This window comes from Cucurbita pepo, chromosome 11, assembly GCF_057944985.1.
Source record: "Cucurbita pepo subsp. pepo isolate OVF chromosome 11, ASM5794498v1, whole genome shotgun sequence".
Taxonomy (NCBI): domain Eukaryota; kingdom Viridiplantae; phylum Streptophyta; class Magnoliopsida; order Cucurbitales; family Cucurbitaceae; genus Cucurbita; species Cucurbita pepo.
Genome location: NC_141808.1, coordinates 14,793,439 through 14,807,633, shown reverse-complemented (window position 1 = coordinate 14,807,633; position 14,195 = coordinate 14,793,439). Strand labels below are relative to the sequence as shown.

Genomic DNA, 14,195 nt, shown 5'->3' with positions numbered 1-14,195 from the left:
ACTATAAATAGGTGTTTTGGGTTCCCTAACCAAACCACCACACTCACTTTCTTCTTCCTTTCGGACTTCGATCCATATTTGGCGTGGGCGTTAGAGCATTTTGGTCTGTTGTTTTGTTGAGTTCATGGCTGACATAGCTCGTGTCACTCTTGGCCTTACTCGACCTGGCCCAAGCAATGCCCCTAAGGTTTGTAGGACACGCCAAGTTTAATGTTCATCTACTTGTTCTTCCCATTTTTTTGGAAGTGCTTTAGTTTGTTTGAGTTTTTTTGGATTTAAAGGGTTGAATGTTCGTTTGTATATTGTTAAGATTAATGGGTTGCGAGCATCGTTAGAGATGTTCATTTAACTTGCAGGGAACTGTATTCGTCTGAGTGGAAAATACTTGTTTGAATGGAGTCTGGAGAGAGAATAGAGAGAGATGAGTTAATATTCTTCGTCTCTGTCTCCGTCCCCTACTTAGTTTAAATATTTCCAGTGTGGAAGATTGTGAGACCCCACATTGGTTAGAGAGCGGAACGAAGCATTTCTCATAAGGGTGTGGAAAATTGTGAAACCCCACATTGGTTAGAGAGCGGAAAGAAGCATTCCTCATAAGGGCGTGGAAACCTCTCCTTACTAGACATGTTTTAAAACCATGAAGTTGATGACGCTACATGACGGGCCAAAACAGATACTCTTTTCTAGCAGTGGGTTTGGGCTAGTACAAATGATATCAGAGCTAGACACTAGGTAGTGTGCTAGCAAGAACGATGGGCCACCAAGAGGTGATTGTGAGATACCACGTCGGTTGGAGAGGGGAACGAATCATTCTTTATAAGTATGTGAAAACCTCTCCCTAATAGATACCTTTTTAAAAAAAGTGAACAATTTTTTTTTATAATGACGTGTAAACTTCACCTTAACAAACTCATTTTAAAATTGTGAGACTCACGAAAATATATTATGGGCCAATGCTAGTGGGGGCTTGAGCGTGATCTCTTACAAATTTATTAGAGATGGAAACTGAAATAGGAGGCAAGAATCGAGAAACGAGCACGGATAAAGCTTCCTAATCTTTATCCTACCTCGTAGACATCTCTAAGCATATGTCTAGCGTGTTCATACGTTTGCCACGAGGTAGTAATAGAGTATGCTAACTGTTTGTTAAAATGCCTCACAGATAATTTTTGTTGCAAAAGACCTTGATGTCTTGGAATGGAACGGAGACTTGGTTGCTGTGGGTGTGAGAGAGAAAGATGTGGAGAAGGATGAAGCGGGCCACTTCAAGAATCCCCTTTTGTATCAATTGAATGAAGCCTTGGGTGGATTGTTGGGTGAGGCTTCTTCAGAGGAAGAGTTCTCTGGAAAGTCTGCCCAATCCATTGTTCTAAGAGTTTCTGGCTTGAGATTTAAGAGGGTTGGTTTGTTTGGCCTTGGCCAGTCCGCTTCTAGTGCGGCAGCCTTTGTTGGTCTAGGTGAGGCCATTGCAGCAGCAGCACAGGCATCTCGAGCTGCTTCACTTGCTCTAGCTCTTGCCTTCTCCGAGGACCTTTCGGCTGAATCCAAGCCTGGCATTGCCTCTGCCATTGCACTTGGTACCTCTTCTAATCTTTATACTAAGTCGTAAAATTACTTCCCACATTCGTTGGAGAGGGGAACGAAGCACCTCTTATAAGGGTGTGGAAACCTCTTCCTAGTAAACGTGTTTCAAAATTGTGAGACTGATGTCGATACGTAACGAGCCAAAGTGGATAATATTTTCTAGCGGTGGTCTTGAGCTGTTACAAATGATAACAGAGCCAGATACTGGCCCCCAAGAAAAGTGGATTGTGAGATCCCACATTGGTTGGAGGGAAGAACGAAGCATTTCTTATAAGGGTGTGGAAACCTCTTCCTAGTAGACGCGTTTTAAAACCGTGAGGTTGATGGCGTTAGTAACGGGTCAGAGCGGACAATATCTGCTAACGGTGGGCTTGAGCTGTTACAAATGGTATCAGAGCCAGACACTGGGCTTGTGCCAGCGAGAACTCTGGGCCCTTAAGAAGGGTGGATTGTGAGATCCCACGTCGGTTGGAGAGGGGAACGAAACATTCCTTCTAAGGATGTGGAAACCTCTTCCTAGTAGACGCATTTTAAAATCGTAAGGCTAACGGTGATACGTAACGAGCTAAAGTGGACAATATCTGCTAGTAGTGGGCTTAGGCTGTTACAAATGGTATCAAAGCCAGACACCGGATGGTGTGCTAGCAAGGACGCTAGGCCCCTAAGAAGTGTGGATTGTGAGATCCCACATCGGTTGGAGAGGTGAACGAAACATTTCTCATAAGGGTGTGGAAACATCTTCCTAATAGACACATTTTAAAACTGTGAGGCTGACAACGATACGTAATGAACCAAAGCGGATAATATCAGCTAGCAATGGGTTTCGACCCGAACTAAACGTTGAAGACACTGAATTTTCTATGTATCACAGGGATTGTCAATGGGATATTTGATGATAACAGATACAAATCAAACCCAAAAATGAGTCTACTTCAATCTGTGGATGTTCTTGGTCTTGGATTTGGACCTAATATGGAGAAAAAGTTGAAATATGCAGAATATGTCAGTTCTGGGATTGTTTTTGGAAAAGAACTTGTAAACTCACCTGCAAATATACTTACCCCAGGTTCCCTCCTTTCTTATGCTTTAATATCTACCACTTACTTTGAACTAATATTGAGTATCAACTTCATATAACATGCATAGCTAAATTGCATCCACATATTAGGGCAACTAGCAGGGGAGGTTTTAAAGATTACCCACAAGTACAACGATGTTCTTTCAGCAAAAATTTTCAATGAAGAAGAAATCATAGAAATGAAGATGGGTTCCTACCTTGGTGTCACGGCTGCAGCCACTGCAAATCCTGCTCATTTTATCCACCTGTGTTACAAACCTCCCTGTGGACCTGTATTAACCAAATTGGGTTTAGTTGGTAAAGGAATTACCTTTGACAGGTGATCATTCATGAACTACCCTGATAAGTTTCTTTAGCAAATGTTCAACAAATGTTTGAGTAACTTTCTGGTTTTTTCTTTCCATTAGTGGTGGCTACAACCTTAAAACAGGAGCCAGCAGTAACATTGAAACAATGAAAAAGGATATGGGAGGGGCAGCAGCAATCTTTGGAGCAGCAAAAGCCATTGCTGAGCTTAAACCTCTTGGTGTAGAGGTAAAGCATTAGATCTGTGAGATCCCACGTCGGTTGGGGAGGAGAACGGAACATTCTTTATATGGGTGTGGAAACTTCTCCCTAGCAAACGCGTTTTAAAAACCTTAAGGGAAAATCCAAAAGGGAAAGCCCAAAGAGGACAATATCTGCTGGTGGTAGGCTTGAGTTATTACAAATGGTATCAGAGCCAGTTACCGAGTGGTGTGCTAGAAAGCACGCTGGGCCCCAAGGGGGATGGATTGTAAGATACCACGTCGGTTAGAGAGGAGAACGAAGCATTCCTTATAAGGGTGTGGAAACCTCTCCCTAGCATACGCGTTTTAAAAACCTTAAGGGGATTCCCGAAAGGGAAAGTCTAAAGAGGACAATATTTTCTAGCGGTGGACTTGGATCGTTACAAGATTTGTCCCTCGTTTCCATGTCATGAAGCTCTTAACTGTGTAATAGAGATAATGGGGGCTTGTTTTCTTGTTCCCCTACAGATTCATTTTGTTGTTGCTGCCTGTGAGAACATGATATGTGCAACTGGTATGAGACCTAGTGATATTGTCACAGCTTCAAATGGAAAGACAATTGAGGTATACATTCATGGGTTCATTGACCCACAAAAAGGATCTTTGGGATATCATCATTCATTGATTGTATCTATTTTTCATTTTCAGGTTAATAACACTGATGCTGAAGGAAGACTTACCCTTGCTGATGCGTTGATATACACTTGTAAGCTGGGTGTTGATAAGGTAAATATACGATAAGCGTTCATTGGTGGGCAACCCAACCTTGTGGATTCATTATGTGAGATCCCTCGATTGGAGAGTGGAACGGGGATGGTGAGATCCCACATCGATTGAAAAGGGGAACGAGTACCAGCGAGGACGCTGGCCCCAAAGAGGGTGAATTGTGAGATCCCGTATCGGTTGGAGAGGGGAACAAAACATTCTTTATAAGGGTGTAGAAACCTCTCCATAGCAGACGTGTTTGAAAACCTTGAGAGAAAGCTTGGAAGGGAAAGTCCAAAGAGCACAATATTTGCTAGCGGTGGACTTGGGCTGTTACAAATGCTATCAGAGCCAGACATCGGCCTATGTGCCAGTGAGGAGGCTAAACCCCGAAGGGGGGTGACACCAGGCGAAGTGCTAGTGAGGACGCTTGGCCCTGAAGGAGGGTGGATTAGGGGGTCCCACATTGATTGGAGAGGAGAACGACTGTCAGTGAGAACGCTAGACTCCGAAGGGGGTTGATTATGAGATCCCACATCGGTTGGAGGGGGGACGAAACATTCTTTATAAGGGTGTGGAAACCTCTCCCTAACAGACGTGTTTTAAAAACTTAAAAGAAAATTCAAATAGGACAATATCTACTAGCATTGGGCTTGCGTCGTTGCATTTCTAATGCAACATCAAATTGCTTTGCAGATTATAGACCTCGCTACTCTAACCGGTGCTTGTATAACTGCTCTTGGGCCTTCAGTTGCAGGTACAATAATCTTCATAACATCCTATTCTTCATGCTTAATTTGAAGATAAGAACATGTGAATGTGTTTCATGTGAGTTGTTTCCAGGTGCCTTTACACCAAACGAAGAGCTAGCAACAGAGGTATTTGCTGCTGCAGAGAGGAGTGGTGAGAAGATATGGAGGTTGCCAATGGAGGAAAGCTATTGGGAGTTTATGAAATCAGGCGTGGCTGATATGATCAACACTGGTCCTGGTCAAGGCGGTGCTATCACAGGCGCTCTGTTTCTGAAGCAGGTGGGTATCATCTTCAAACGTTCTTTCATGTTCTTACCAACAAAATGATATCATAAAGAGCTGTAGATACATAGATAGATACCCACTAACTTGGAAGTTTGTTTGTGTAGTTTGTTGATGAGAATGTGCAATGGATGCACCTTGACATGTCTGGCCCTATTTGGGATGCCAGGAAGAGTATTGCTACTGGATTTGGTGTCTCCACGCTTGTGGAGTGGGTTATGAAGAACTCTTCTTAAGAGGTCCAAGAGTGGCAAGAACCTCAATATTAATTCAACACTTCTAAGTGGATCTTATGAGTTTTCAATCTGAATAAAACTTGTGTCTAAGTAATATCAATAAAGCACCCGAGTTTCTCGTATTGTGCGTTTCGTTAGACTTTTGATCGAGTCATAATTACGAACAATTCGTTTATAATAATGACTATATCCATGACATAACGTGTCCGATAGCACATAAGAGTGCAACTCTAAATCTATGGTGTACTTCAGACACAGTTTTAAGTTAAGATTCTAAATTTGTGTCAAACGCCTACAAAATTGGATAAAAAGAAGAACGAGAAATTATTATTATTTGTTTCGAGCGAGAAGTTAAACAAGCAACCTAGAATTATAATGTTAAAAAAGCATATAAAATGACGCGGACCTAATACTAATGTCGTATTTGAAAGAAACGTTTTTTATTCATATTCTTATCTGTCAATCTGAACATAGCTTAGTGAATAAGATATCGTTTATCATTTTAAAGCTCGTTGCTTTGATTCAAGTCTTTTTTCAAAACTTCGTTAAAAAGTTTTAAAACTCCTTCCATCCGACATTGGTGCATTTAAGTTTGCCAAGTGTTTCCGCGTCAAAGTGGGCACGTGGATGTTTATTCCATGTCTCCTCATTGTTTCCTTGCTTACCATCGTCCATATGGTCCGATAGCTATATGTAAAATATATCCATTCATTACGAAAGTTGTAAAAGCTCAAGCCCACCAATAACAGATATTGTCCTTCTCGGACTTTCCCTTCATGATTTTTAAAACACGTTTGCTAGTGAAAAGTTTCCACACCGTTGTAAAAAAAAATATTTTAAAGTAAAAATATTAACAGAGTATAAATTTAATTTTAACAGAGTATAAATAATGAAAAGGCACCAAAACAAACAAACAAAAATGTATGAACCATAACACAAAACATGTGGTTTTGAAAAATAATATAATAAAAATTATGTTCATCTTTGCCAAATTGATCTTTTCCTCTTTGCCAATGGCACATTATAAATAAGTTTTCGAGATGTTTACGGCTGTTTACGATTATTTTAGGTGAATTAGGTAAAGTTAGTTTCGTAAATAGTTTTTAAATTTGATTTTGGACCACGACGAACAGAATAGGCTACTACTAGCTAAAAAGTACTTAGGTATATCGAGTTAGGTCAACACAATAGGTGAACTTACTATTGAAACGTCTACGAGCTAGATTGGATGAATTGACTGAAGCATGAATATCACACAGGAGGGTTACGTAACGTGTGACCCTCCTAAGTACGTTTATGCCCTATGAGATACTATGAATTACCATGCATGATGAGCATGAATAAAAGACGAAGAATAACTTTATCGTCATGATCTCCATAACTCATCTCTCAAGGTTGGTGAATCATGTTTATCGAAAAGCCTACATAGCTAAAATCCCATTAGGTAAGAGAAGAAAGCAAAGCAAACACAAGGGCTTTTTTCAAATCCTCCTCATCTTCCTTCTTCTTCGTGCACGTCTCATATGGATTACATGTCGGGATAAATATGGAAGTAAATCTCCTTTAATTATAATTGAACAACAAAAAAAAAAAAAAATATATATATATATATATATATTAATCCCAAAATTTCTAAATATGCACACACCAGTGAAAAGATCTTTATTTTGCCAACAAATATGAAAATATGACTAAAAAAATAAATAAGGAATATACCTATTACATTACAAAACAAAATTGAAAATTTCGAAATATTCAAGAAGAAATTGAAAAAATTGAAATAATAACTAATAATAATAAATTAAATTATAAAAACGAAAAAAATTTATTATTATTTGTTCAACTTGTATCCTCGTAGAATAAATCAATCAAGCAACCTTGCATTGTTGTCGTTAAAAACGAGTAAAATAACTTTTTTTTAAGAATTTTAATTCATTTTAAAATATTAAATTAAAAAAACATAGGAAACAAAATGAACGGAAGTCAAAAAGTAAGAAGACTAAGATAGTATTATTGTTGCCGTTAAAAACGAGTAAAATAACTTTTTTTTATGAATTTTAATTCATTTTAAAATATTAAATTAAAAAACATAGGAAACAAAATCAACCGAAGTCAAAAAGTAAGAAGACTTAAGATAGAGTATTCAAGCCAACTTTATAATAATAATCGAGAAACACAAGTCTATGCGAGTTTCAATGGATTAAAATATATATCATTAATTAAAAAGTTAAAAAAAAAGTTCTCTTAAAACTATTTTATGTTCTAAGTTCTTAGCCAATGGCTGACTATAAATAAGTGTTTGGGATCCTTCACCAAACCACCACATTCACTTTCTTCTTCTGATACTTCATTTTGATCTGTTCTTGTGTTGAGGGAGTTGAGTTCATGGCTGATACACCAAATGATACTCTTGGCCTTACTCGTCCTGGCCCAAGCAATGCCCCTAAGGTTCGTACGATATATATTGTCCGACATAAATGCTCATCTACTTGTTCTTGCATTTTCTTCCCATTTCCTCTTTTGGAAGCTATAATGTCCCACATACATTAGGCGAGGGAGGAGAACGAAACACCATTGTTCTTGCATTTTAATGCTCATCTACTTATTTTTGCATTTTCTTCCACTCTCATTTTTTGAAGCGGTAATGTCCCACATTAGTTGGGGAGAAGAACAAAACATCCTGTTTTTAAGAGTGGAAATCTTCTCCTAGCAGACGCATTTTAAAGCCGGAAAGCCCTTTCCCTCAAGAGAAAACTCAAAGAGGACAATATCGGCCAGCGGTAGATCTAGGTCGTTACAAATAGTATCAGAGCCAGACGCCGGACGATGTGCCAGCCTTCTCGTAGTCCCCGAAAGGGGGTAGATACGAGGTAATATGCCAGTAAGGACGCTGGGCCCCAGAGGGGAGTGGATTTGGAAGGGGTCCCACATTGATGAAAGAAAGGAACGAGTGCCGAGGACACTGGGCCCCGAAAGGGGGTGGATTATGATGTCTCACATTAGTTGGGAAGGAGAACAAAACACCCTTTTATAAGGGTGTAGAAACCTTCCTCTAGGAGAGGCGTTTTAAAGCATTGAGGGAAAGCCCGAAAGGGGAAGTCCAAAGAGGACATCTGCTAGCGGTAGATCTGAGTTGTTACAGAAGCGCTTCAAGGTGTTCATATGTTTGGCATGAAGTAGTAATAGAGTATGTTAACTGTTTGTTAAAATGCCTCGCAGATAAATTTTGCTGCAAAAGACATTAATGTCTTGGAATGGAGTGGAGACTTGGTTGCTGTGGGTGTGATAGAGAAAGATATGGAGAGGGATGAAGAGGGCGACTTCAAGAATCCCCTTTTGCACAGGTTGAATGAAGCCTTGGGTGGATTGTTGGGTGAGGCTTCTTCAGAGGAAGAGTTCTCTGGAAAGTCTGCCCGATCCATTGTTCTAAGAGTTTCTGGCTTGAGATTTAAGAGGGTTGGTTTATTTGGCCTTGGCCAATCAGCTTCTAGAGCTGTAGCCTTTGTTGGTCTAGGTGAGGCCATTGCAGCAGCAGCACAGGCATCTCGAGCAGCTTCACTTGCTCTCGGTCTTGCCTTCTCCGAGGACCTGTCGGATGCATCCAAGCCTGACATTGCCTCTGCCATTGCAGTTGGTACCTCTTCTAATCTTTATACTTCGTCCTAAAATTACTTCAAAAATTAGTCAAAAGAACCGTAGAGTATTTGTAGAGAGGTGTGAGATCCTACGACGGTTAGAGAGGGGAACGAAGTATTCCTATTAAAGATGTGGAAACCTCTTCCTAGTCGACGTGTTTTAAAACCGTGAGGCTGATGGCGATACGTAACGGGCTAAAGTGGACGATATCTACTAACGGTGGATTTGGGCTGTTACAAATGGTATCAAAGCCAGACATCGAGCGGTGTGCTAGCGAGAACGCTAACCCCCAAAAAAGGTGGATTGTGAGATCCCACATCGATTAGAGAGGGGAACAAAACATTCTTTATAAGGGTGTGAACACCTCTTACTAGTAAACGCATTTTTAAAACCGTGAGGGTTGGCGGCGATATATAACAAGCCAAAGCGGACGATATTTGCTAGCGGTGGATTTGGGTTGTTACAAATGGTATTAGACCAAATCACCGGGCAGTGTGCTAGCGAGTACGTTAGACCCCGAAAAGGGGTGGATTGTGAGATCCCACATCGATTAGAGATGGGACAAAACATTTCTTACAAGGGTGTGGAAACCTCTTCCTAGTATACACGGTTGATGACGATACGTAACAGGCCAAAGCGGACAATATCTGTGCTAGCACAGGGCTTGGACTGTTACAAATGGTATCAGAGCCAGACATCGAGCGGTGTGCCAGCAAGAACGCTAGGCCCCTAAAAAGGTGAATTGTGAGATCCCGCATCGGTTGGAGAGAGGAACGAAACATACTTATAAGAGTGTAGAAACCTATTTCTAGTAGACACATTCTAAAATCGTGAGACTGACAGCAATCCATAACGTGCCAAAGCAGACAATATTTACTAATAAAAGGCTTCAGCCAAAGTATAGAACTAAACGTTCAAGACACTGAATTTTCTATGTATCACAGGGATTGTCAATGGGATATTTGACGACAACCGATACAAATCAGACCCCAAAATGACTCTACTCCAATCTGTGGATGTTCTTGGTCTTGGATTTGGACCTAATATGGAGAAAAAGTTAGAATATGCAGAATATGTCAGTTCTGGGGTGGTTTTTGTAAAAGAACTTGTAAATTCACCTGCAAATATACTTACCCCAGGTTCCCTCCTTTCTTATGCTTTAATATCTATCACTTACTTTGAACTAATATTGAGTATCAACTTCATATAACATGCATAGCACTGACTTAGCTAAATTGCATCCACATATTAGGGGAATTGGCAGAAGAGGTTTCAAAGATCGCCGAGAAGTACAACGATGTTCTTTCAGCAAACATTTTCAAAGAAGAAAAAATCATAGAATTGAAGATGGGTTCTTACCTTGGTGTCACTGCAGCAGCCACTGCAAATCCTGCTCATTTTATCCACCTGTGTTACAAACCTCCCGGTGGATCTGTATCAACCAAATTGGGTTTAGTTGGTAAAGGAATTACCTTTGACAGGTGATCATTCATGAACTACCCTGATGAGTTTCTTTAGCAAATGCTCAAGAAATGTTTGAGTAACTCACTGATTTCTTCTTTCAATTAGTGGTGGCTACAACCTTAAAACAGGACCCAACAGTAGCATTGAAACAATGAAGAATGATATGGGAGGGGCAGCAGCAATTTTTGGAGCAGCAAAAGCCATTGCTCAACTTAAACCTCCTGGGGTAGAGGTAAAGCATTAGATCTGTCACTCCTTTCCATGTCATTAAGCTCTTAATTGTCCAATAGATCTAATATTTGTTGTTCCTCCTGGGCTTGTTTTCTGGTTCCCGAACAGATTCATTTTGTTGTTCCTGCTTGTGAGAACATGATAAGTGCAACTGGCATGAGACCAAGTGATATCGTCACAGCTTCAAATGGAAAGACAATTGAGGTATATATTCTTGGGTTCATTGACCCACAAAAAAGGATCTTTAGGCTATCATCATTCATTGATTGTATCTGCTTTGTATTTTCAGGTTAACAACACAGATGCTGAAGGAAGACTTTGCCTTGCTGATGCTTTGATATACACTTGTAACCTGGGTGTTGAAAAGGTTAATATACAATAAGTTAGTATTGACAATTTTATAATGTTCATTGATCGTTAACCTTGTGGATTCATTATGTGAGATCCCTCGTCGGTTGGAGAGGGGAACAAAATTTTTTTTATAAGGGTATGGGAGACGCGTTTTGAAAACTTAGGAGAAGCCCAGAAGGGAAAGTCCATAGAGGACAATATCTACTTGCGATGACATTGAGCCCTAAAGAAGGGGATTGTGAGATCCCTCATCGGTTGGAGAGGGGAACAAAACACTCTTTATAAGGGTGTGCAAACGTCTCTCTAACAGACGCGTTTTAAAAACTTTAAGGAGAAGTACGGATGGAAAAGTCCAAAGCGGACAATATCAGCTAGCGGTAGGCTTGGGCTGTTACAGATTAGATATCTAATGCAACATCAAAATGCTTTGCAGATTATAGACCTGGCTACTCTAACTGGTGCTTGTATAATAGCTCTTGGGCCTTCAGTTGCAGGTATGAATAATCTTCAAATCATCTTATTCTTCATGCTTCATTTGAAGATAAGAACATGTGATTGTGTTTCATGTGTGTGTTTCCAGGTGCCTTTACACAAAATGAAGATCTAGCAAAAGAGGTAATTGATGCTGCAGAGAGGAGTGGCGAGAAGATATGGAGGCTGCCAATGGAGGAAAGCTATTGGGAGTTAATGAAATCAGGCGTGGCTGATATGATCAACACTGGTCCTGGTCAAGGCGGTGCTATCACAGGCGCTCTGTTTCTGAAGCAGGTATTTGTCACTCATGTTCTTACCAACCAAATGATATCTTAAAGAGCTCTTAGATAGATATATAGATACCCACTAACTTGGAAGTTGGTTTGTGTAGTTTGTTGCTGACAATGTCCAATGGATGCACCTAGACATTGCTGGTCCCGTTTGGAATGCCAGGAAGAGTATTGCAACTGGATTCGGTGTTTCCACACTTGTGGAGTGGGTTCTAAAGAATGCTTCTTAAGAGGTTCAGGCATGGCAAGGACCTCAACAATAAATAAACACCTCTAAGGTGGATGCTAAGAGTTTTCAAGGGTTGCAGCATTGAGAAATCAATCTAAATAAAAGTTACGTTAAGTATTAGTAATATCAATAAAGACTCTTGTTAAGGATTCTTGGCAATTCTTAGTGTTTTAGACTTTTCTATCAAGCGTTTCCTTGGTGTATGTATACACCTTCCCCTAAATCTATTTCCTCATTTGCTATCACAATATGCTTCACTGAGAACAACTGAAAGAATACATGATGGTAATATAAAATAAAAATAAGAAGCAAGAAAAGCTAGCCAACAAAACACAAAATTACAGATTTAGACTCCAACTCAAAAGAATGAGAGATGGACGATGATAATGAGTAATGTAACAATCCAAGTCCACCACTAGAAGATATTGTCTTCTTTGAACTTTCCCTTTCCAACCGGTGAGATCTCACAATCCACCCCCTTGGGGACCCACCCAGCACCCTCACTGACACACCTGCCGATACTCTAATACCATTAGTAACCATCTAAGCCCACCCTTGGTAAATACTGTTCTTCTCTTTAGATTTTTTCTTTCGAACTCATGTGATATCTCATTCCAAATTACAAAATCTTATAAAAGATCCAGGAAATGAAGATCACGGTGATAAATGTCACCTTTAGGGAAAGGAATGAATGAAGATCACCTTTAGTCTACAAGCAACAAAACAAAGGGGGAACAAATGATAAATGGAGAACAGTGTGCAGGAAGAACCTGTCAATGGAAGACTTTCCAATGGAAAAATTGATGAGATCTTTGTCCCTAATAAGTTCATTTTCTCTGTTTCTTCTCCTACCCCTCTTCTCCCTCCTCTGTCTCTCAAGGCATTGTCATTTGTATTAATTACTCGTTTGACAAAGTAATGACGAACTAAAATGAGCACAAGTCATATCTGATTCCTTTGATTGACTTAATGGTTCCGAAAAAAAGACAAATATAGGGAATTCCTTCCATTAGGGAACTGCAGTGTTTGGCTAAAGAAACCATAATGCAGTGTTTGGCTGGAAAAGACAGAGTAAGCAACATTGACAACCCAAAGACCAAAACCAATAGACACTAGGACAGTTACTCGAGGTGAGTAGTACAGTACAGCAAGCAAAATATATAAAATCTGACAACTCACCTTTATATTTGGACATACATTAATCAAATAGTAATTGATGTGACAACATTGCTTTTGCAGGTAATTGAAAGTGTTTGTTCATTGACGAGACACCTACCTCATAGATAAATATCAAACTCAAACATAACGTAAGATGTAAAAACAGAGATTTGAGGGTTTTCCAAACTTACTAACGGCTCCCTTAGCAAGCTTCACCACTCCCGTGCGTGGTGTTGACATGTTTGGTCACTGACTCACTCTCCCAGTCCCTGAGCGATCTCGCCATGGATCAAGAATTTACATATCCCAGACACGATTGACGACAATGAAGTTCTGAGAAAGGATGAAGAATTTACCAGATTACGGTATCCTAGACAAGATTCACGACAATGGAAGAGTTGATGATTGGTTGTTTGTCAAAGGATTGTGGTTTTCGGTTGCAGAAGGTTACGCCATGAATTTACTCCATTCCTCAGTGATGCTTTGTTTTGAATACAAGGGGGCATGAGGTCTTATTTATAGATTTTTTTTAGTTCCTCCTCCCCTTACTTTCCGATGTGGGATTTAGGATTCTAACTTTGGATTGGATTTAGGATTCTAACTTTTATTTTCTTTTGCGGAATATTTCGTTAGACAAACACGACTCTCCACAATGTATGTTATTGTCCATTTTGAGCATAAGCTCTCATAGCTTTACTTTAGGTTTCCCCAAAAGGCCTCCTTCCAATAGAGATAGTAGTTCTTGATTATAAACGCATGATCATTCCCTAAATTAGCCGATGTGGGACTTTTATCATCCAACATCTCCCCTCGAACAAAGTACGCCTCCCCTTAATTGAGAACTCGACTCCTTGTCTTAGTCATTTTTTACTATGCCTTCGAGAAGGCTAGACTCCTTTTCTTTTGGAGTCCTTTGTTCAACATTTGAGGATTTACCAATCTATTGGCACGACTAAGTTTAGGGCATGACTATGATACCATGTTAGACGAACACGACTCTCCACATGATATTGTCGACTTTGAGCATAAACTCTCGTGGCTTTGCTTTGTACGCATAAACCCTTATCATTTTCTAAATTAGCTGAGACTTTCCTCATCCAACATATTTTATCGTTAGGGCCACATTCCCAAATTTCTATATTTTAAAATTAAATATAATTGGATAAAAAAAATATTA

At 39.8% G+C, this 14,195-nt stretch overlaps 2 protein-coding genes and 1 long non-coding RNA gene across 4 annotated transcripts; 2 read left to right on the top strand and 1 right to left on the bottom strand.

The window, feature by feature from the left end:
- The first annotated feature begins 60 nt into the window (after window positions 1-60).
- Window positions 61-5,307, top strand: LOC111804785 (leucine aminopeptidase 2, chloroplastic). 2 transcript variants are annotated; one of them, XM_087128221.1, is made up of 10 exons: window positions 61-187; window positions 1,163-1,577; window positions 2,456-2,650; window positions 2,753-2,981; window positions 3,070-3,196; window positions 3,679-3,774; window positions 3,859-3,936; window positions 4,612-4,672; window positions 4,759-4,946; window positions 5,057-5,307. In XM_087128221.1, exons 1-10 carry the CDS (start codon window positions 125-127, stop codon window positions 5,183-5,185), a joined length of 1,581 nt encoding a protein of 526 aa, XP_086984347.1. In that variant the 5' UTR covers window positions 61-124; the 3' UTR covers window positions 5,186-5,307. The 2 variants fall into 2 exon arrangements, with proteins under 2 accessions (XP_086984347.1, XP_086984346.1); XM_087128220.1 differs by having other exon boundaries at window positions 3,679-3,936.
- A 2,172-nt stretch (window positions 5,308-7,479) lies between these two features.
- LOC111804744 (leucine aminopeptidase 1) lies at window positions 7,480-11,872 on the top strand. Its single transcript, XM_087128222.1, has 10 exons — window positions 7,480-7,633; window positions 8,405-8,819; window positions 9,766-9,960; window positions 10,074-10,302; window positions 10,391-10,517; window positions 10,625-10,720; window positions 10,806-10,883; window positions 11,301-11,361; window positions 11,448-11,635; window positions 11,733-11,872. Exons 1-10 carry the CDS (start codon window positions 7,571-7,573, stop codon window positions 11,859-11,861), a joined length of 1,581 nt encoding a protein of 526 aa, XP_086984348.1. The 5' UTR covers window positions 7,480-7,570; the 3' UTR covers window positions 11,862-11,872.
- On the bottom strand, window positions 9,677-14,144 carry LOC147790401 (uncharacterized). Its single transcript, XR_015422880.1, has 4 exons — window positions 13,210-14,144; window positions 10,371-10,640; window positions 10,181-10,253; window positions 9,677-9,861 (listed from the first exon to the last, which is right to left on the bottom strand). It is a non-coding gene; the product is annotated as an uncharacterized LOC147790401 (long non-coding RNA).
- Window positions 14,145-14,195: the final 51 nt, after the last annotated feature.